Source organism: Schistocerca americana, chromosome 2, assembly GCF_021461395.2.
Source record: "Schistocerca americana isolate TAMUIC-IGC-003095 chromosome 2, iqSchAmer2.1, whole genome shotgun sequence".
In the NCBI taxonomy this organism is placed as follows: Eukaryota; Metazoa; Arthropoda; class Insecta; order Orthoptera; family Acrididae; genus Schistocerca; species Schistocerca americana.
Window position 1 is genome coordinate 282088395 of NC_060120.1, and position 23933 is coordinate 282112327.

Genomic DNA, 23933 nt, shown 5'->3' on the forward strand with positions numbered 1-23933 from the left:
AACATTATTTTCAAAAAAAAATTATCTATTTAATGCTTGGTCCTTAATGGGTCAAGTCGTTACAGTAACTGTCATCGCAGTGCACAGAAAGTTCAATAATATGGTAGCCAATTGTGTGTTTACATATGACGATGTACCACATGTGAATCAGCTGGAGATGAGACCATCTTTCCTCTTTTTTGTTTAATCCTTTACTTTTTATTTCCAGTCTCCTATCTTTTCTATGACTGGCCAAAATGTGTGGTGTCTGCTAATTGTTATGGAATATTTACAATTATTATATCAACTGGCTGCATGGCTATTTTTCGTAACTCTTGTGGAACAGATGTACAGAGTTCCTCATCATAACAAATGCTCTGGGCACATTTCATTGTAGTGCGGGAATCGCCAGGTTAGGGAAGAATGATTGATCAAACGGCTGTAATAAATGACGGTTCTTTACTTACAACAAATATTGGAAACTGAGGTATAGCTACTATACAAACATTATTTAGCTACCTCTAAATACTTGAGTTACATTACAAGGTGATAATGTAACTGCATTTTAACATCCACGCATTTTCAATGCTTTACATTATACACTTACTATTCACAAGGAAACAAGAGTCTGGCACGTTTAGATCACCTACAAGAGTACAAGAAAAAATATCGGTCCTTTAAATTAAAACGAAATTGCTGATAAATTTTGCCATTTTGTTAATATTGTATTTCTCAATCCTGTATATCATGCCCTTGATACACATTTGTAGAAGGTAAATGATGATTACATTTATTACAAGGTTTAAAAATCCTCATTCTTTAACAGACTACATACACAATATCTTCACATTTTCATATTACAAAAAATCTTTCTTTTATAAAACAACATCTGTACATAATGCCACAAATCAATGGCATACAAATCAGGATCTCTCTTTAATTATTTTTTGCACATAAATATATGAAATCATTCTCTATTACTGTTACATAAACTTTAACATCTTAAATTACAGCCAATCTACAATAAGAGAACAGGGAAGTGATGCTGTTGTAGGAACACCAGTAGATAACAACAAATAACAAAATTGAACACAGTTAAAAATGTGAATAACTGTAGAATAAATTTTTCAAACCAATTCAAAAACTTCCATAATTTGTACATTAAATTATGTACTGAATCTCCATATTTAATGGATTTCACACAAGAGAGAATAATTTTTTATCTGAATAAAAATGAAATGAATCATGGATACAATACACTGACTGCAAAGCCAATACAACAAATATATATCACATTTACTATTAAACTGCTGCTTTCTGATATTCTGTGACTGTTTCCACAATTTTTATTTGTATTTAACACCTTCAGCTGACAAATTAACAAAACATCAAAACCACATCTTCAATTTCCATTGCACTCGCCCAGCTTATAGGAAGATATGCATGTCCTCCTATTCCAACCATTTTATTTACAGTACCAGATGGAATAAAAAGGATGTGCTTAAATAATTTATCAGAAGATCCTGAATTGCCTATTTAACAGAAGAGAGATTATTCTTATATCACAAGTTAATCTTAATGACCATGCATATATAATTTAGCATTTTGTCACTGTAGGCTTTTCTCATGAATCAGTATCTTAGAGAATGCATATTTCTTTTCAACTAACAGTATGTAATAACACTGTGAAGCTGTGTTGTGACCCTGTTGTAGAGCTTCTAAGAATGTCAGACAATGACAAGACATACAAGAGGGAGCTGTTCCTCACTCAATTCTCAGTCATACAGGCATCCTGTAGTGTCGAACAAACAGTTTCGTGTCACATTTTTAAATACATAATACACCACATATAAAAAGTAACAATACTAATAACATAAATCACGTATTAGGAAAAATCAGTTTCAGGAAATGGCACATAATATCTCCATGGCATAAAACTTTAAGGAGACTTCTATAAAACACAATATGGCTTTTAAAAAAATGTAATATCTAAAATACTAGTTATGAGCAATCTTAAGTGAAATTTTTGGTAAACAGCAAATGCTCTAGACAAGAAAAAGCATTTACAGTTGACCAGTCACTTGTTCCTGGTATCGGCACATAAATGAATCAAGCAAGGAGTGCTGAAGGTATTCTGATCAGGCAGGGGTCATTACTTAGTTGTGAAAAATATATGATTTACACAGTTCTGTAAATATGCTCAATGTAATACTACAAATACGTCATGCAAACTAAATGTTAAACTTCCACATGTCAAATCTATCTGGATAAAACAAGTTTACATTCTGTAGGTATATATTACTGACAAAATCAAAGTATGGCCTACCACAGTTCTGGTTCTGGGAACAAATGCCCATATTTTTCCACTGCCACAGTGTTAAGATTTTTTTCCTTCCTGTACAGTGTAGCAAAATAGACTAGATTTATCTAAGATTCACACTTTGGTATAGCATTCACAAATTTAGAAGCACTGATGTATTTCAGAACTGGTGTAATAAATGGACTGTAAAACCACCCAACACTTAGTGGCAGTATATACTTACACCATAATCATCAGTTTATTACGGGAACAGACGGAAAATGTATCATATATTTGAAGTGGGAACTGGAGCGCTTGTGAACGAGTATAAGCTTGAACCCCTGCCTCTCAAAGTCAAAACCACAGAAGGGGAGGGGAGGGGGGAGGAGAGAGAGATCAAATGGGTAACCACAGAGATTTCACTGCTGATCTGACTCATAATGTGAAACCATTTGTTACATAATTTCAATGCAGACTCATATATTTGTGTAGTATTTATCAAGTGTGGATTGAACGTGCTGCAGAAATGAGTAGCTACTGTACTGTATACTAGATATTCGACCTCTTTGTGAAAAGTTATTGACAAACTAGCTGTTTAAAGTACTAGTATGATTCAGATCTAGGTTAACTATTCTGAAATTGTGCTAATGCATTCTTCCTGTAAACCTGTCGGGAACAAAACAGTATCTTTTGCTGATAAAACTGACAGTGAGAAACAATTTTCACCACACAGAAAAATACACAGAAGGGCAGAGGAGACGACGGGTAAAAATATCTACGGCACGGTCATTAGACATTCACAGGAAATGCACCTGCAGTTTAAAAATAAGCATATCTGGCACAAAGGAACATATTCTTCAATAAAAAAAATTGTGACAGTGTTTTGGCCAAAACAAAACTAATACACAAACATCCGAAATACATTTTCAAATGCAGTTTTGTAATGCATAATCTTCTTTCCACGTAGTCCTGAGTATTTCACTTCTGTCCAGAATTAAATCATCCACGTAGAGCCTGAAAACCACCGACACATTAAACGCGCACAGAACCGGTCCCCGGGCCCCGCACAGTCGATCTGACCACTCACGAGGGGTCAGAGGTCGGCCACCGCTACGTGACACTGATGACGGGCCTCGACGCAGACGAAGAGTCCTGCCCAGTCCCGCCACCTTCGCTCTTGATGCACTGACCTGTCAGCTGATTCACACTCAGCGGATTATTAACGTCCCGAGGATTGGTCCCGACAGGATTCCGGTGCGGCTGAGGACCCGGCGGCGGGTGGTGCTGGTGCGGCGGATGGTGGTGGTGGTGGAGTGACGGGGGTGGCAGTGGGAGGGGCACACTGTTCGTGACCGGAGGTTTGCACTCATAGGCGGAGGACCCCGACGGATCGTGGGGGGTGAGGGGGCTCTGGAGGCTGACACAGGGGCTGGCCAGACTCACCGAGGGGCTCGCCAGGCTCGTGCCAGGGCTGGGCAGGATCATCGACGGCGATGTCAGGCTGGAGAGCCCACTCAGGCCGCCGGGACTCGACAGTGAGTGGGGCAAGCTCTCTCCGTCACCGTCTGCATCGTCATCAGGTGGGGTGTGCGCTTCGCCTGCACTCCCGCAGCTACCGAGATTATCCTCCGACTGATTGCCGTCTGCACTCTCACCAGATTCCATGTAGCGGATGCATTTTTTCTTGCGCCTGTAATGTCAAATTTTGATGGTAATTTATGAAAAAGGATAAAAACGCAATTTTAAAATATGTATTCCACTTAAGGGCTAGTAACAGACTGTGCAAGTAAGACACTATAAGAGTCAAATGAGATGCACAAACAGTTTCATCAAAAGCATTTGGATAACTTATTTAATTTTATCAATAATTGAGAGTTATAGTTTGCTGCAGTTCCTGCTTGCATATCTACCTCTACTTGAAACAGTGTCTGGACCTGCACATATATTGTATATCACAACATGCTACTTCATTAAATATGTAAACCACATTTGTCTGTTATACATGCATTCATTCTTTTGAAGATACTAACACTCAGCTACACACATGCTTTATGTAAACAGTATAACACACACTTTTCACAGTTTTCAGATAAAATGTGATATCAGGAAAAAAAAACTCCTGGAATACTCTAATAGTTAAATACTACAAAAACAAAACTTTGTTAAAAATTTATCAGAAAATGTAAAACAAATTAAAACACAGAAAGCAAACAATAAAATGTATGCTGGAAGCCAATTAAGTAAACAACCATGCCATCCATAGAAACTTAAATGGAACAGTTACAGCAATTTGGAAATGTGCAGTGACATGCATGATTCAGTCCTTATGAATCAGAGTTGACAATTAGCCATCTGACAGGATACTGATATAGCTGTATGTACGTTAAAGAAAGAAGACCTGAAATTGTGAGCACTATGTATGGGCAAGTTCTGGGACGGAGTCTGAAAAATATGGAAACTAAAAAGTTGATACAGAAAAAGATAAATATGAAAAGTGCCAAACAAATACCAAATTAAATACCGTATTGATAGGAGGGGAAGGAGGGTGGAGGTGTGGTTGCCCCATCACTGCTGATGAAGCACATTTATATATGATTGCAGATTATGTCATCTTTCTAAATTATAAAATGCTTTCAAATCAATAAAATAAAAGAAGACAAATGTTGTGTGTATATATCTATTGTTGCCGACAACAGTGCAATTTGTCATAAAATATTAAAGATACAGACATGTAAAACCACATAAAAATTTAAAGTTAATATCAGAAATGGTTAAATAATGGCTTCTTATGCACATTCAAGAATTAATAACAAAATTAAAAAAACTATAATTATCTACGGTAACACAAACAAGTAATGATTAAAAAAAGCACAACACAGCACACTGCAACATGCCTCGTAGGAAAAAAAGCACGGAAGATGGTAAATGACTCACAGATGGCCTCGGGCTCATGATCGACTAGAGATTAACATATGTGGGTTCTTGCGGGGAGGCAGCATTGCTAGTGGTAGTGTTACCATGATGGATAATGCTAGCATGGACCCCCAGCCCTGCAGGGGGGCCGGGGGGGTGCCCTGGGGGGTTCCCGTGGCTCGGCCCATCCGGACTGCAGCCAGCAGCACAAGATAGAAACACCAGTCAGCATTAAAGGGGCACTCATCACAATAGTCTTAACAGGCTTACAGAATTAGGAAATAGTAAAAAAAAAAGTAAATGCATAAACATTAAAAGAAACTTTACAATATTCTGTTCTATTCACGAGCTTACAAAAACCATGGAGCACGACAAAACCTTTAGTGTGTCAGCCAGTGAAGCTCTGTGTTATTACACGAGTCTTCTCCATGAGTTTTGTAAATCCAATTACAATGCCTCTTAATTATCTGAGACAAAAGTCAGAAAGTTAAAGGGCAATACATACTTCAGAAAATGTGTCGACAAAGATGCTGATATAATGCACATACTACAGCATAATTTCATTACTAGGTTAAGATATATTTAAGTCACATTTCCTGCAGCTGGAAATGAATCTGTAATGATACAAAAACAGTAGCAGAGAAAGTATATGACATTTAACAGAAACATAACTGAAAAAAGAAAAATTTTAAACAGACAACTGAGAGGTGACATTGTAAACCATGCCCCTTTAATGTTTAACTGTGGTCTATCTCAAACCAGGAAATGTTTTTAATAAGGCTCTCACTGTATTTCAAATTTTGATACATTAAAATAAAATTTCTAGAAAAAACAAAAACAAAGAAAAACTTCTTTTTTTTTTCTTTGTGGGAAGACACATTTTCTGAATTTTTTAAGGAAGAAAAGGATCCCTGGATGTGACCAGAAAAACTACTCATAATCTACTAGGTGAAGTTGAGCATTCTTTTGCTTTTGCCCTAGTGACTTTATAACTAACTGAACCAAGAAGACTTGCTGGACATTAAGTCTAATACACAACCACAAAATTTGGAAACTGTATGCCCCGAAAAAATATATATTCCCACTTGGTTGAAAGGAAGCAGCAAACACAGTTTAACCCATTACGGAAGATTTAACCTAAATCTATCTACCAGTGAATAAATCAGCATTAATCCGTCCCCCTCCAATTACTGAACTGCTATTTCATTTCAGACAATCTACGTTCTTTTCATTTTCAACATCTATACTCTGTGAAGTGTTACTACTGACTAGGACTAACAGAACAATTATGATTTATTTTTGGAACAAATAAATATTTTATGAAGCATAAAAACTAATTATTATATCTGAAGTAGCACACACGTAAACAAGGATGAATTCAAAAATAACGTGTCTTCTCACAGACGTGACTATCTTTTCATACTGATTGAGAATGTGAGACCCTTCACAGTAAGAACCCCCCTTCTGGCACACAATTTTTCTCTCACAATCAACATCTTGCATTCTTTAATTACTCCCGCAGTTAAAAGAACGCAACATGTTGTCTATACTCTGAACTGTGATCACATGCAAATAAAATAAAAACAAGCACTAAAGTAAAGTTAACAAAATGTAAAGGAAGGAAAAAAAACACAGTAAACAGAATAAAATAAAATTAAAAAATATATAGCTATAAAGAACTTAAAATGCAGTTGACCTTATTTACAAATTTTACAGAAGCAACTGATGAAAACCAAGTTTGTTCTCATCAATTTGTATGTACAATATGCTACTTTCATTCAAATTCTGGGCTTCCTCTGAAAATTTTCATGTGGCACAGATGTTAATGTTCAGCCCTTTGAGACCTACAGCCACGGTATTATATCCGTCTCTTGACAAAATAAGAAAGCTGTTTAAAATATACTGTAGTCTGTAATAAAACTGCATTTAGTAAAATGCAATTGATCCTACAATCCAACAAACGGTAACAACAACAGAAAACCATTAAAAATCAACTGCCTCAATACAGCCACTGAAAAAAAAAAATAGTTGGACTGATCATTCTATTTCAAAGCTTCCATTTCTAAACAGAGTTTCAAACTGCAAAGTCTAAACAAACTCTACTTAAAATAAATTTGCATTTAATATTTACAATCATCTTTGAAAATCACTATTGCAAAAACACAGTACTTAAATTTTTCTAACTGTTACCACAGTACATAGAAGCTTAAAAATCAATGTATCAAATAGCGTGAGCGAATAAATTAGCATATTTCCACACATATCACAAGACGTTTTCTAGTATCTCCTTAAAACAAATTCTGCAATGAATCTTATTTTTAAGTATTCATTTGCTGCTTGCCCTGTACATACGTCTTTGTCTGTACCATTAACTAATAGTAATCTGCACTTGTTGGCCTTTGTTATTTAATCTTTGTGATGTGTTGTTAGTATTTGTGTGTGTGTGTGTGTGTGTGTGTGTGTGTGTGTGTGTGTGTGTGTGTGTGTGTATGTGTGTGTCAGCAGCTAATAAACAAACAGAACAAAGCATGTCACATTCTTAATGTTTTATAGGAAGACTGTGTACTGTTTCTCAATAACATACGTTTCAAATTTTACATACAATTACAAATATTGAGAAAAATGTTGTGTCTTCCTTATGTAATGACTGGAAGAGGTCAAGAAGACAACCTATATACATTCAGCGTGTAACAGCAATATTTTCTACCACAGGTAGTTACTGAATTACTACTGTCTCATTTTTCAACACTTCTATTTACAATAGTGTGTATGCTGTAACTATTTCACAAATAATAGAACTGTTCCAATGCAATTTTCACCAAATTCATAAACGGATAAAGACGTTAAGCAGATCATTGACACAATCTATAGAGACTCCATTTGAATAACATAAATCATGTAAAACTGTACACACTGTGTGTTAATGCCAAGTGATTGCAAGCATTCTGTTACATTTTTGTGAAACTATTACTATATTTTGGTTCACTGAGTGGTATTACACAGATAAGAAAACTGAGAATACAAATTTACAAGACACACAGAAAAAATTTATGTACAACACAATTAACTGCAGTCTGTCTCATCGCACAATATAGGTTATAAACACTCAGTTGTTTCAAAAGTTTGTTTTGTTTCATTTTGTTTTAGGCTACAAAAAACAACTGGGGTCATACGCACCCAAGTCAAAACTAAAGAACACAAACACAGAGGCGAGGGAAATGACTGTATGTCAGTCCCAATGGACAGAATGACAGCTAAAAAAGGCACATGGAAAATGGGCTAAAAAAAAAAACACCATGCAAAAATGGAGGTCCAAAACTAAAAATTAAATGGTCTTCGCGATATTGCTTTGGCAGATAGTAAAATGCGGTCGACAGCCCGTGCATCATTCGCTAAAACTGTTGATAAAGCAGATGGCAACCCCAGCTGGAATGTAAATTGGTAAAAAAAGGCATTCCAGCAGGAAGTGGCGGACAGTTAAAATTTAGGCGCAATGCATACAAAGTGGTGGGGCAGCGCTACTGAGCAAATGGTGATGGCTAAAACGGCAGTGCCCAATACGCAGCCGAGTTAAAATAGCTCCTCCCGAGAGGGCTGAGAGGAGGTCGTCCAAGGTGCCGGGAGAGGCTTAATAAGCCGAAGCCTATTCCCATGAAGGGAGGCCCATTGGTGATGCCAAAGGGACACCACCTCCTGACAGACAGCAATGCAGAGATCATCGGAGGGAATAGAGGTACTCGTGGGCTGAGGTACAAGGACTGTAGCCTTGGCAGCAGCGACAGCAGCCTCGTTTCCTGGCAGACCGACATGACCAGGGACCCACAGAAACATGACATTGGCTCCACCACGAGTGAGCAAGTGACAGTTATCCTGGACCCGCTGCACTAAGGGGTGATCAGTGTACAGTGCACAGAGACTTTGGAGGGCGCAGAGTTTGTCTGAGCAAAGGACCCAATTGGGAAGGCTGTGTCCCCGGATGTACTCCATGGCCTGACACGAACGCGAAAAGCTCGGCTGTAAATACTGAGGAGTGTGCCGGAAGCCAATATCGAAAGACACAGGTGCCAATGACGAAGGCACACACACTCAGTCCGAGAGCCATCAGTGTATACAAAGGTACTATCGCTAAGTTCCATGCGAAGGTCGTGAAACTGAAAACGATAGACCGAGGCTGGAGTAGTGTCCTTAGCAAGTGAATGAAGGCCTAAATTAACATCAGTCGCTTCACGAAGCCAAGGTGGTGAAGGGTTCACACCCACTGGGAAAGTTGCAGGTAGTATGAAGTTAAGCCGCCGTAGCAAGTGGCGAAAGCAGACTCCAGAAGGTAACTGAGAAGAGGGACAAGCCCCATACTGACGATCTAAGGAATCATCAAGGAAGGAGGCATAGAAGGGGTGGCCACGCATGTCACACAAACAGCATGCATACCTGCTGAGGAGAAAGTCACAGCGGTAGTATAGTGGTAGTTCAGCAGCTTCGGCGTGCAGACTCTCAACTGGGCTGGTGTAAAAGGCGCCCATGGCCAAACGGATGCCATGATGATGGATAGTGTTGAGACGGCGTAAAAGAGATGGGCATGCAGACACATGAACAAAGCACTCATAGTCAAGTTTCGAATGGACAAGGGACCAGTACAAACGAAGGAGGCTTGGTTCGGTCAGCACCCCAAGGAGTACCATTGAGGATTGAGAACACACAGGACATTGAAGGACTGCATACAGCGGGCTGCCAGATAAGAGACACGGGATGACCAAGAGTATTTCCTATCGAGCATGAGCCCCAGGAATTTCGTAGTGTCAACGAACAGAAGGGCAACAGGCCCAAGATGTAGAGATGGTGGGAGAAACCATTTGCACCGCCAGAAATTCATACAGGTGGTTTTGTCAGTGGAAAAGCGAAAGCCATTGGCAATGCTCCAGGAGTGAAGTTGACCAAGATAGTGCTGAAGACGCCACTCAGTGAGACAGGTTCATGGAGAATTGCAATAGATGGCAAAATCATTGACAAAAAAGGAGCCAGAGACACCCGGCGGAAGACACGCCATTATAGGGTTAATGGCGATAGCAAAGAGGATGACCCTCAGGACGGAACCCTGAGGCACACCATTTTCCTGAATAAAGGTGGCCGACAAGGCAGAACCCACACGCACCTTGAAAATTCGGTCTTGTACAAATGCCCAAAGAAAACAGGGCAGGCGCCAACAGAAGCCCCACTTGTAAGGAATACAGAGTGTGCCAGTTCTCCAGCAGGTGTCGTAGGCCTTCTCAAAATCGAAAAACACAGCCACAGTCTGGAATTTCAGCAAAAAACCATTCATGACATGGGTAGACAAAGTAACGAGATGGTCAACTGTACAATGCCACGCTTGAAATCCCCACTGTGCATTCATAAGTAAATGGTGAAACTCGAGCCACCACACCAGCTGGACATGACTCATACGTTCTATCACCTTGCAAATGCAGCTGGTAACAGAGCTGAGGCGGTAGCTAGAAGGAAGGTTTTTGTCCTTACCGGACTTAGGTACGGGTATGACAGTGGCTTCACGCCAGTGTCCAGGAAATGTGTCCTCAGCCCAGATGCAGTTGTATGTGTTAAGCAGTAAGTGCTTTCCCACAAGACAGAGGTGCTACAACATCTGAATATGGATAGCATCTAGCCCTGGGGCAGAGGACCAGGCTGAACTGAGAGCATGATCTAGCTCCCTCATAGTGAAGGCAGCATTGTAGCACTCAAGATTCGGAGAAGAGAAGGGTATCAACCGAGCCGCCTCCACTCGTTTCCAATGGATGAAGGCAGGGTGATCAGGGGAAGAGCTCGAAACTTCTGCAAAACGGTGGCCCAAGGTGTTGGCGATAGCAACAGGATCCACGATGACATCAGCACCTACTGTCAGGCTGGAAATGGGGGAATGGATCTTGGTTCCAGAGAGCCATCGGAGGTTAGCCCACACGACAGTGGAAGGTGCGGAACTTTTGAAAGAACTAGTGAACGAAATCCAACTAGCTCTTTTGCTATCCCGAAGAACTCAACAACACTTTGCATGCATCTGTTTATAACGAATGCAGTTTTCCAGCATAGGGTGATGGTTTAAAATGCGGAGAGCACGTCTCCATGTGCGAATTGCGTCGTGGCATGCCTCAGTCCACCACGATGTGGTAAACAGGAAGTGCAAGGAATGGAACATTCTGCAGCAATAAGGATAACGTTGGTGAGGTAGTCCACCTGGTCATCACAACTGAGGAAATCGTGTTCTGCGAAGGTCGCCAGGGAGGAGTATAGCTGCCGATCAGCTTTAGGAAACTGCCATTTGGGAGTGCATGTGGATGGGGTAGGAATCAGCAGACGGAGAGCACACGGTAAGTGGTCGCTCGAGTAGGTGTCAGAAAGAACAGACCACTCAAGACAATGGGCAAGCTGGGCTGTGCAAAAGGATAGGTCCAAATGGGAATAGCTGTGCGAGGAGTCAGAAAGGAAAGTGGGTGCTCCAGTGTTAAGGCAGAAGAGGATGAGTTGGTTAAGAAGGTCAGCCAAGAGGGCACCTCTCCGGCAGGTCCTGGGAGAATCCCAAAGGGCATAATGCACATTAAAGCCACCGAGTAGCAAAAATGGGACAGGTAGCTGCCCAATAAGCTGAAGGAAGTCTTTATTTCAAAAGTGAGGCTAATGTGTGTTTTAACACACATTCTACAGTGCAGATCAATGCCCTAGTTGCACTATAATCGGTTATGATCAGCACAGTCAATATGTCACTTCCCTGAGGAGGACTACATATTGGGACGACAGAATATTTTGCACTAGCAAATCCAATGCATGAGAGTCAAGAAAAAAATTAGCTGGTTTTACATCTGTGCACTGCAACATTAAGAAGTAGAAACAAGCAATAGAAATTAGTACAGAAGAGATACACAACTACCTAATGAGTTCACAAGAATGTTACTTATTTCAATGATAAAATAAAGTAACAATGTTACAATAAATGTATCAGAAGAAACCATGAAATGGATGACAAAACGTTCCTTCAAAATATCTGCAACTATGTTATCTCCAAAGTCAAATAATAATGACTAGTTCCTCCAGTGCAATCATTTGTGCACAAGCTGTGTTGTAAACTGATGTAAATAATTAATATGATACATCACACAATTCTTTCCACATTTTTCTCAAGAAAATAACACAACTCTACACTGCACCCTACATGATATGCCAAACCAATAGTCCTTCAACATAAAAAAGTCACTGCAGACAAATTATTTTTTCCATTGTAACATTCATTTACATGTAACTGATAATATGTCAGCAACCTTCTACAACAGTTGGATAAATGAAGACCTAGGCTCTTGGGAGCCTTAGGCTTATTCCCACAATACAATCTCACGAATGTGTATCGCAGGAGATAAAAGTAATGCTACATACACCATAGTATGCTTAGTTTTAACATGCAGTATTGCACAACATTCCGGAACAGATATGGACACGAATTTTCATTTTTGAATGCCTAGTATGTCCAAAGAGAGAGTTACAGCATGTACAAATGAGACAAAACATTGATGAAAGCATACAATACTGCCTTGTGTGTTCAGCAACCGGACTGGCCCTGTTCACACAAACTACTTATTCAGGTGGTACTACATAATAGACACACTACCAAACAGTGCTCTGTAACACAATATAACTCTTCAAGTACAGACTGAATGTGATGCGGCAAACTTCAGTATGCAAGTGAAGGTTTGAATACAGTGGGATCACTAAGCATTACAATTTAAAAAATGCAACAAGTGTATACGGAGTTTGAGACAACTGAACCCTAAAACAAGTAAAAGCTCAATACCTCAACTATTCAGGTACTAGTAGCAGTTTGTCGTCACACAGATATTGAAAAGATTAGTTATTATGGATTAATGTGATATGCTTGTAAGAGGGATCAAAATGACCAGGTGATTGTTATAGGCAGCAAAATCTAATCCAAAGAAATGTTGGTCATCAAAAAATCACTGTGGTTTTATTTCAGTCTTAATGCCTGCACCAATTAATAATGAAGGTTACTTCAGTATTTAAGAAATTCTTGTATTGTATTCCTGTTTTAGGTTCAAAATTTAACTTCTCTACATATGGAAATGTCTCTGAATAAAATCCCAGACAATGATTTGTAATGTTCAGGGTTCTTGACCTGACAACTTTTTTATGAGAAATGGAGTATCACTAAACGTCAGCTCCAAAAAGTGGAAATACAGTGAAAGTTTCGTCTCCAATGTGCAAAACACAGGTAAGAAATTGTTAAAATGTTCTGCCAATCACAATTCCAGCAACTTGTTCATCACAGATAACAGTGTACACATATATATGTGACCAATGGAATTTTCTCAATATTCTGAGATTACCAAGTAACAAAAATTTACAACTGCAGGTCTCATCAATGAACAGCTACCACAAACTACAGTCCAAGACAACCCCACTGTCGAGTCTGCCTAGATCAAACAGGATTAAAAAAATAATGATCAACATACAAGAGCAATTAGTTCTGCTATGTGTTACAAATACAACAACCCAATTTTCTTGAAACTGGAATTAGTAAAAAGAGGTAAGTCAACAAGTAGGCATAAATAAGAAAGTAGAAACAATAAAAAGAGTAAAATACACACACACGCACACAAATAGGATACAAACATACACTTGCATAAATTCACACATTCTAGTTGTTTAAGAAAACTGTTTTTACCTGCAAGGTTTACACCACTGATTCTGCTGATCCAGACCATATCGGGCACGGCATTTTTTCATGCTGTTACCTACAAAAAACATTACACATTATCAGATTACTGATACATTAAAGAAAGAAAAAACAAAAACAAATTGACCATGCACAATTATTAGAAGCGTGCAGCATAACATGCAGAAGCCAACATTCAAGTTGAAAATAAATTAAAATTTCTAGTGCCACTTGCAATTCAAAAACATGCAGCATTTAACTGGCAGAATATCATCAGGAGCAATTTATAACAAAGCATTCAAAAAATAAAAACAAAGCAATGTGCGCAGAAAGGATTATGGGATAAAGAAAAAAATGCTTGGAATTACAGGATTAGTAAAAGGGAAAGTACATGTGCCAATAAAACATTACACTGAGATATTTTTGAAAAGCAGAATAGGTTCCTGCAAAAATGAACATCCTACACATAAGTGGCCATCGATCCACGAAAAAATTAAATGCCTTCTCAAAAAAAGAATATGATAAAACCTGAAACTTATTCAGAGCCCCCAATAACTTACAGAAAAAAATATAGAAATCTACATGCAACAAACTTCAAAAATGAAAACTCCATTCCACTTGCACTTAGCTTGATGCTACATAAGTAATTGTATCTAGCAATTTTTTTGCTTCTACTGATGACATACGGTGAAAGGACAGGATACAGGATATTTCCCTCAAAATCCTATATCCTATCTCTTTCCCCAGTTTCCTGCACCAGCAATCAATTTCAATTGCTAGACTCTATTGCAATTCAAATGCAGCATTCACGTTAAAGTCAAATGGAACTCTGAGGTGGGTTTCCGCAAGTACCTCCGTCATTTGTCTCTTGTTTGCGTTTCCTCTTCTTGCCACGGGAAGAGTTAGCACGAGACGACCAATCGGGGTAGAGCTGCATGTGCAACTGCCGCTCTCGGCGGGCCAGTTCATAATACTTGGCTTGTTCCTCCCTCCCTAACGCGTGCCACTAAGGGAGAAGCAAAACAAGCAATTACAAACACAAAACAACCTAGCACTGAAACGGCTTCCTTCTCTCTTTTAATTTTGTGGGATTCCTAACTTCCATTTCAACGCTGTATTAGACGAACAGCCCAGCATATAAATTTCCAATATGAGTATTTTCCTGAGACACAAGGCAATCACTTCCAGAACTGAGTGTTAGACATCACTGTTTCTTTCTATTTTAACCTATTCTGCTCTGCAAAAATAATTCAGTAGTAATTACACTTTCCTATGTCATGGGCAGGGAACTATTTACAGGGCCAGAATGTCTATCCTGTTAAGAGGAGGCTCAGGGCACGGGCACGCGCACACTACCCTGTTGTACTGCTGCTCTAGCACTACTGGAAAGGGTACCTCCTGGGTCAGCCGAGCGTTCTTTCTTTCTCTTCTTCTTCTTTGCGCCGTATCCATAATTATCCCTGGCACTCCAGCCGGGATAAAGCTGCATGTGAAGCTGGCGTTCCTGCCGCGCCTTCTCATAGTATTTTGCTTGCTCTTCGCGTGATAATGAGTGCCACTACAACCAACAGGCCACAAATAACCATCAGCCTATGTCTAACTGCTTTGTAGTAACTATCTGTGCCTTTCATTTTTGAAATCACAAAAGTGAGGAAACTCATCAAACCTATAATTTCTGGGATTTGCTTTGACATAGTGTTTACTGTAACATCCTCGTACCAAAATTTTATTTCCTGGTTATAATTTCCAACCCAGTCAGTCACATTATGATTAACTAACTTTTTTTTTTAATTTAAATCTGGAAATTGTACCTGGAGGTTTATAATTCATATATACATTTCTACAATAATTTAAGATCATTAAACATCTGAAGAGTATGAGTAAAGTAAGGAAACAAATGTACATGTTACTGATTCAGAATAATAGTAAAATACAATATGCATTGATCTGTTTTCAAGACTTGACATACTGTAGTCAATTTACCAAAAAAGTACACACACAGACTCTCACTCTCTTTCTCCCCATTGCAGTGTTTTTCTACTATGATCTGCTTCATAACTGTTAAGCAACTTATAAATTTTATGGTAGTTTACACAAAAAGAACACTGCACAACTATTGAGGTATCACATAACATAATAACTATATTCTATATAACTGTAATCTCAGACCCAACTTTAGAACCAAAATGTACATATCACTCGAGATACTGGGGGAATTTACCACAGTACACTGAGTCCATGATAACCATATTTCCATCACTACTTTCACTTAACAATTCCCTGTGTGCATTTGATAGAGACTAGCAGTCTCTAAAACTGTTTTGCACAAATCCAAGGCATTCATCATCTGAGCTGTAAGTTAGAATAATGTCAAGAACTGGTAAGTGGCAGTGTAGCCTGTTTCCAACCTGAATGTGGTATAGGGTATGTACACATTATAGACAGAAGAATAATGCTTGGTACACTATTCCAGTTGTTCAGAAAGGGAAATAAAAATCTACTTCAGCTGTCTCTTCAGGCAAGAATACAAGAACGAAACTACACTAGTGCCCTCAGTGCTGTTACAAAGCATTTCATTATTATTTGTTAGAGACCACTTCCTGACGCAAAAGTGCAGGTGTGAATTACAGTCATTTTAAATCTTTTTATCTAAATGAGCAATTCATTCACAGAACCTACTTAACAAGGTCAGGACTTCTTTTTGCGCATAATGTACAAACAATCTTTCCTACATGTTTAATAGTACTGCAAATGACTACAAGGTGTTAATAGTACACATCATCGATGCTGTAGCAGCACACACTTGGTCTTCTCAATTAATGCTCAGTGCTGCTGTAAGCAGATATAGTAGCACAACTAAACTCAAAGCACCAAAACTGATGTAGAATGTTCCAGCTCAACTGCTAAATATTTGTTTGATGATATTTCACCAAAGCTCTGAAAACAGCCTGGTGGCACTGTTTGAGAATTGACAAATGTGAAGTGGAAATCAGAAGGTAATCAGTTCCTCTGAAGTTCATTAGCTGATGCATTTACTTTTTTTCTTAAATTTCCCATCTGATATGGATCTGAATATACATTGCATAGAGAACAAGTTATGCATCAATAATGATAAAAAAAAAGAAGTAAATTTAATGTAGTAACCACAAAATCATTCATGTTAACTACACAAAGGGCAATCACTGAAAATATGTAAATAGTTTTTAGTCACACAAGACAAAGTTGGACAACGAAGCAGAATTCTTATTGTATGGGAGGTAAATATTGTATGGGTGGTAAATCATTTATAATTCTTAGATCTAAAATTGCTGCAATCACATTTTTGGAAAATTGTATGCTTTATCCATAATCTCTATCACAGCTAGTAATGGCAAAACTGAGCGGTCTGTGATTTCATTACAACAGAAAAAACAATTCTGTATTTCCTGTAGTATTGGTAGTAAGTAATCATGAAAAGGTACAGTTGTTCCTGCTTCAGTAAAATTACACAAACCCAAGATAATTCTCAATTTCAAAACCATAAACACTTCAACAAAATATGGAATGAAGCAACACGCAGTGCCTATCATTTTCTTCCAGTCACGAGTATGTACTTCTTTGTCTAAAATCCCACACAACATATTTTATAAGGATACTAATTTAGCATTACATGCAATACAAGGAGACATACATGTCACATATATATATACACAAAATTTTGCAAATAACTTACCCTTCGACCAAGAATTTGGTTAATGGCAGCACTTTCTTTCAAAGTACATTCAGCAACAACCTTTGCTCTCATCTCCTTCATGTACAGCATGAAAGCATTCAGGGGTTTTTTAATGTGTGGCTTCTTCTTATCTGTCAACAAATAATACAAAGAAAAAGCTCAGCAAGGGTATCGCGAACTGGGCATTGAGAAAAAGAACCCCATCTTTCCCATGTAAAGCTTATTAGAAGTCTAAAGGTCTTAACCTAAAATCAAAGATAATGTATTATAATGAACCATGTCATCTTTTCCCCTTAAACTACAAGCATAGGTACGCTACTAGCATATATTCTTGAAATGTTTATGATGTCCATAGAGAGGAACTCTTACTGAATCATTACAAATGAACATTACCTTTTCACTTCCTCACTTTTTAACATCACAAATAAATCTTGACAGAAGGAAATTAGTTTTATAAACAGTTGCAAATTTCTAACTAATGGTGATCAATATGCAAGAGAAACGTACCCTGGTTGTTGCTTGTCTGTGCTGAATCCTGTGCTTTTGTGCCCTCTGTTGTCGAAGAGGAGGAGTTTTTCTGATCCAGTGCAGTTGACCTATAACGAAAATTGAGTTTTACAAAAATATTAAATAACAAACAGAATCATTACAGAAAAATAAATAAATTTACCACACAAAATTACCCTTTTTTGCTTGTTCTTGACTTTTTACTAGGGGATCTAGGTAAACTGGCAATGGGTGATGAAGGAGGAACTTCAGGTGTGTTACAGAGAGTGGTTTGTGTTTCTACTGGGGGAGTGCTTGGTACTAGATTTGGAGAAGCAGGTGGGCATATCTTTGAAATATCCTGCCAATTAGGGGGCATTTGCCACAACTGAGAACGAACATCTGCAAAAGACAGGAAGTTACTAAGAAGCATATTCGAAGTTGCATTGCTTGGTTCTGTCATAGGTGAAACTGGCATCTCATAATTTGGGGCTGTAAAATAATTCGGGGCATGATAACTAAGTGGAATTGGAAGTGTAGGAAGAGATGGAGCTGCACTTGCAATGAGCCTGCTCATGTACAAAGCGGAGAGAAATTTGTTGTCACTAGCAGCTAGGTCATGAATCATGGAATATAAATTAGAAGGGTCTGAAAATGTTTTAGGAACAAACTGTTTGTCATCTGTTGATACACTAGAGACATCACTGTCTTTCTCACTTTTATTGGGCTCGTCACTATAGTGTCCTTTGTCAGCATTCCCAGTTGCTTCTGTGCCAATAATATCTTTATTCTGCGTGTGTTTAAACAATAAACTATCGTATGAGTGTTTCTGGCTGTTGCTCCCATCGTTACCCACAGCAAAATTTCTAACCGCGTTAAGAGGAGGAAATTGTTTTTTGAAATTTGCCTCTCGCAATTGATCATCGTTTTCGATACCTTGCCTTTTTATTTCTTCGTCGTTAACGGAAAACAGTTGCTCAAAGCTTTTATTTTCACCTGTCTTGATGTTCGAATTAAAAGATTCCGCAAACCTGAGTTTGTCTACACTCTTGTCAATGACAGACGAAGGCGCAACAATTGCCACTGGTTTGGTCTTCTTTTTGACGAGATTGAGAGGCTCGCACCAAGAATCTGTATCCATCGTATGGATTTTACTTAGCTGCATGCTAAAATAACATTATTCTTAACAAATTTCTGTCGATGGTAGGCCTATTGTCGTTTCCGTAATCAGTTATGGAAAACGTGCATTTTTCATGAAGATGAAGGACGACACTTTCACTGCCGCAGATGTTAAAAACACTGAGCGCGCGTTGAAAGCAATTTTTGTTTCCACTGTCGTATATACCTATTACACTGTACACACATCATTGGTAGATTTAAAATGGGGGTGTGACAAAAGCTTGTTTATTTATAAATCATCATTCTGATTACTGTGTCGTTGCACCATATGCACAACGCGGTTTAAAATTTGCGAGTAACGCATTTAACATAGCACGAACAACGAAACCACAGCGTCGCGACGCCTTCCCGATTACAATTAATGCTATCATCTCGATTTATCGATAATAAACTTGAATCGACGGTCTGTTGTTACTTCACAAGAGGCCTGTAAACGTATGAAATTATCAGTATTATGCATAGCAGTTCTCGTTTCCATTCGTAACAAATACGCCTTGAATGCAATGAACGGTGTACGATCCGGAGTGTCACAATCCAGTAAATACGGCATCGTAGTCGACTGGCGTTAAATCGACTACATTAACAATCGGATGAGAACATTAGTGTCTGGTCAATAACTGCTACGCGTATTTTTATTTCCTCTAATGTACATTATCGAGAACTACATCGAGAACGACACACACTACCAATAACAGGCAACAAAAATAATTTCACGAATAAACCATACGTTTATTGGCTGAAGGAAGCAGCAATTCAGCGGCACGAAACAAGTTTAATTAACGAAGGGAAAAAATCAGCGCTGTGTTATCGATTAAGCCGTGTGCGCCGGCGCACAAAGGGCGTCAGCTGCTTAATGCTTCCATCTGCCGCACACTTCATCAACTGCGTGCGTTAGTATCATGAGCTGGAAGTAGATGTCTCTGCCGGTACCAATTTGCCAAGTTCTTATTGAACATCTGAAATACAATCACGTACGTGATTATGAATATTTAACGCACGAAAACTCTGTTAATTTTCTAGATAAACCACACTCAGACAGCTCAAGCGTAATTCGCCGGCACCATCATCCCTTCAGTGATTGAACATTAAACTTGCTGGAAGGGATTGTTCATTCATTCATTCCAATGTGTGTAACTGACGATTTGCTAGTGCGAATAAGCGTACGATACCATAAAAAACCATTGTAAACATGTGAAGTTGCACGCTCTGCACCAAACAGAAACAAATAGTTCATCAATTTAAAAACCTGGATGCTTCCGCCGGCCAACGCAGATCTGTACAAAACTTCTGTGCGTATTTGAAAGGAAGATGTGTCGTAGCCGGCTTATAAATTTATCGAGTTGTTAGGAATTCAGTCTTGACTCGACTCTTACAATTTAAGACCTTGGCCGTAAGCAATGGTGTGGGGCAGTCAACGATAAACATAGTTATTGCATTTTTTTCCTTTATTGAAAAAAAACATTGAATAACTACGTCTATGGTTAGCGGTGAGCTTAATTTCTATCAATTGATAGATCCGCGACAAACCGAGCGATATAAACTCTATCTCTCTAATTTCAGATCTTGCTGACGGGAACTTTTATCATTGGGTGTGCATATAAACTGTGGTACGAGTTAAAAAAATCAGCAGTAGTAAAGCGTGCGGTCTTCGTGCCAGCAGAAACCTTCACAAGGACGATTTGTACGAACAGGAGGATAACCTGGATAACTCCACTACGATAAAGATCGTGAACGCAAATGCGCTTCAAATTATTTTGTTAATCAGGTTCAAAATAGTTCAAATGGCTCTGAGCACTATGGGACTCAACTGCTGAGGTCATTAGTCCCCTAGAACTTAGAACTAGTTAAACCCAACTAACCTAAGGACATCACAAACATCCATGCCCGAGGCAGGATTCGAACCTGCGACCGTAGCGGTCTTGCGGTTCCAGACTGCAGCGCCTTTAACCGCACGGCCACTTCGGCCGGCTGTTAATCAGGTAAATGCGAATATTTATTTGAGCGAGTGAACAATATAGCTTACCTTACCATTGTTGACATGAATTAACGCGAGAGGGTGTTGGCAGAAAGGTTAACGGTCATCCGTTTACGGCGTTTGCTAAAACTGATTTTATATTATGCTGAATCACAGATTAATTTTTGAGGTTGTTTTACTTTATTATTGCAAAAATTGTTAATGCACATCTTAGAACCTTTTAAGGTTGTATTTTCGAGGGGGTTTGCAGTGCTTTTCCGTTAATTCGGCCACGAAGTAAACAGTGGCAAGGCAATGCTAACCCATTCAGTTTGCAAGTAAACAATGTTAAGTACCCACTGACGCACACTGGACTCGCATTCGGGAGGACGACGGTTCAATCCCGCGTCCGGCCATCCTGATTTAGGTTTTCCGTGATTTCCCTAAATCGCTCCAGGCTAATGCTGGGATGGTTCCTTTGAAAGGGCACGGCCGACTTCCTTTCCCATCCTTCCCTAATCCAATGAGACCGATGACCTCGCTGTTTGGTCTCTTCCCCCAAAGCAACAATACCAACTATACCCACTGACGACTTTTGGCGAACAAAATTTTGAGGAGAATTAACCGTTTTAAAAATATCTCGTTACCGTAGATACATTTGAAAACAACGACTTATCTCAGTTTTAAAAAAATCACATTGCCTCTTATACAGGGTGTACATAAAGTCCGGTAACACTTTCAATTATTTATTGCACAAGAACCAAACATTGTACATATATCATACATATGTCATTTTGATGAGTAACCGTGAAAGATTTTTTTCATGTTTACCGCCACAGCGTACTTTGGTAATATGCCGATACTCAGCGCTAGTCACAACACGGCGAGGTGATGAGGTGCGGAGCGAGCTTTCTGTGTGTTGGAGTTCGACAAAAACAAGTGTGTTACAGCTGTTCAACGGATGTTTAGAACAAAATATAGTAAGAAGCCACCAACAAGGAAGGCCATTTACCACTGGCACAACAAATTCGTTACGGCGGGTTGCTTGTGCCAGGCAAAAGATGCGGACGTCCCAGTGTAAGTGAAGTGAACGTGGAGCGCAAACGAGTGGCATTCTTTTAAGGAGTCCAAATAAATCGGTGCGCCATGCATACCGTGAACTCGAAATGGGTCCAATGACAGTGTGGAAAGTCCTGCGACAGAAGCTGTGTATGAAATCATTCAAATTGGAGCTAGTGCACAAGCTCAGTGACGACGACAAAGGCAAGCGTTTTGAGTTTTGTTCGCAGTTGCAACAATTGAATGAGGATGGGGATGGCATTGTTGATCGCATAGTTTTTAGTGATGAAGCCACTTTTCACACTATAGGGCTCTCCGTTCATCTTTCAGCAGGATGGGGCTCAACTCCATTTTCATCGTGAAGTTCGTGGATACCTGAACACGGAGCTGCCGCACTGGTGGATCGGCCGTGCTACAGAAGGGGACAGCTGTTTCATGAAGTTTGCTCTCCGGTCACCAGATCTCACTCCGTGTCACTTTTTTCTGTGGAGACACATTTTAAGATCTGGTGTATGTACCGCCTCCATCACGTGATGAAGCAGAGGTCCGGGAGAGAATACGGGAAGCTACTGCCACAGTTGACGATGCCATGCTGGGACGGGTAAGGAAAGAATTCGACGTCTGCCAGGACACTCTTGGTTCGCCTATAGAATGTTTGTAAAAAACACCTTTTCAGAGTTTCTCTTCAAAATGCAATATGTATGACATCTGTACAATGTTTAGATGTTTAGTTCTTGTGTAATAAATAATTGAAAGTGATCCCGGACTTTATGTACACCCTGTATTTTACTAAATCTTTACGCGGTAATTTCTCAAAACTATTTGTCTCTTACTAATGTTTATAGATAAGTCGTTCAGTTGACTCGACTCTCCTAAGTTGCAGAAACTATTTATATATTTCGAATGTAACCGGGGAATTGTGGAGTAGGGGAAAAACCACTTTCCTTTGTTTATTTTACGACCTTCCTCATCCTGTTGAGCAGAGGCCCACAATGAACTGTACCGCTGCCGCTCATTTACACTGAAATAAGCACTCGAAAAATGATCTTAACACACAAATGCCCAACGACTTGAAAAAGTTGCACGGAACAAACTGAAAATTGCAACACAAAGTAGGAATTTCCTACTTCTTAAGTGTAACAAGAACGCAATAATGTTGAAGTTGTCCCTTTTTTTGATCTTACAATAAAATGACAGAATATTTTAGTTTTTTGCAAAGAATAAGTTTTGCTCATGAAAAATGTACTAGTGATACATAAAATCAATTCTTGAGTAGCAGTACACTTAATTTCTAAACGTAAAGGGGCGGCAAGTTACCGAAATAAACTTGGAGGAATTATACTTCAGGGAAATCACTACAGATACGTATTCATTCGCAAATTTGTCAAAAAGGTGCAATTTTTTGTTACTGCATGAATTAAACCGAAGATCTGCATCTCAAGGCAATGATGGTACGAGGCGTTATACAAATACAGAGTATTAATATGATAAATGTGGACTGTAAGCAGTATGGTAATCCCCGAGACGAAGACAAAATTAAACACTGTATCGCAAGAATGAAATAAACTGAAATTTTTGAGAACCCGTCAAGCACTTGCGAATTCGATCATATTCTGAGGTGACAAAAGTCTTGGAATAGCGATAA

At 39.0% G+C, this 23933-nt stretch overlaps 1 protein-coding gene across 1 annotated transcript in view; it reads right to left on the minus strand.

The window, feature by feature from the left end:
- Positions 1 to 421: 421 nt before the first annotated feature.
- The window catches only part of LOC124593961, a 151936-nt gene continuing 128424 nt past the window's right edge, over positions 422 to 23933 (minus strand). Inside the window, exons 8-12 of the mRNA XM_047132309.1 lie at positions 18118 to 18206; positions 17611 to 17741; positions 15294 to 15456; positions 13908 to 13977; positions 422 to 3968 (exon numbers count right to left, since the gene is read on the minus strand). Coding sequence (XP_046988265.1) covers positions 3389 to 3968; positions 13908 to 13977; positions 15294 to 15456; positions 17611 to 17741; positions 18118 to 18206 — 1033 coding nt within the window. The 3' untranslated portion in view covers positions 422 to 3388. The remainder of the gene's footprint in view (positions 3969 to 13907; positions 13978 to 15293; positions 15457 to 17610; positions 17742 to 18117; positions 18207 to 23933) is intronic.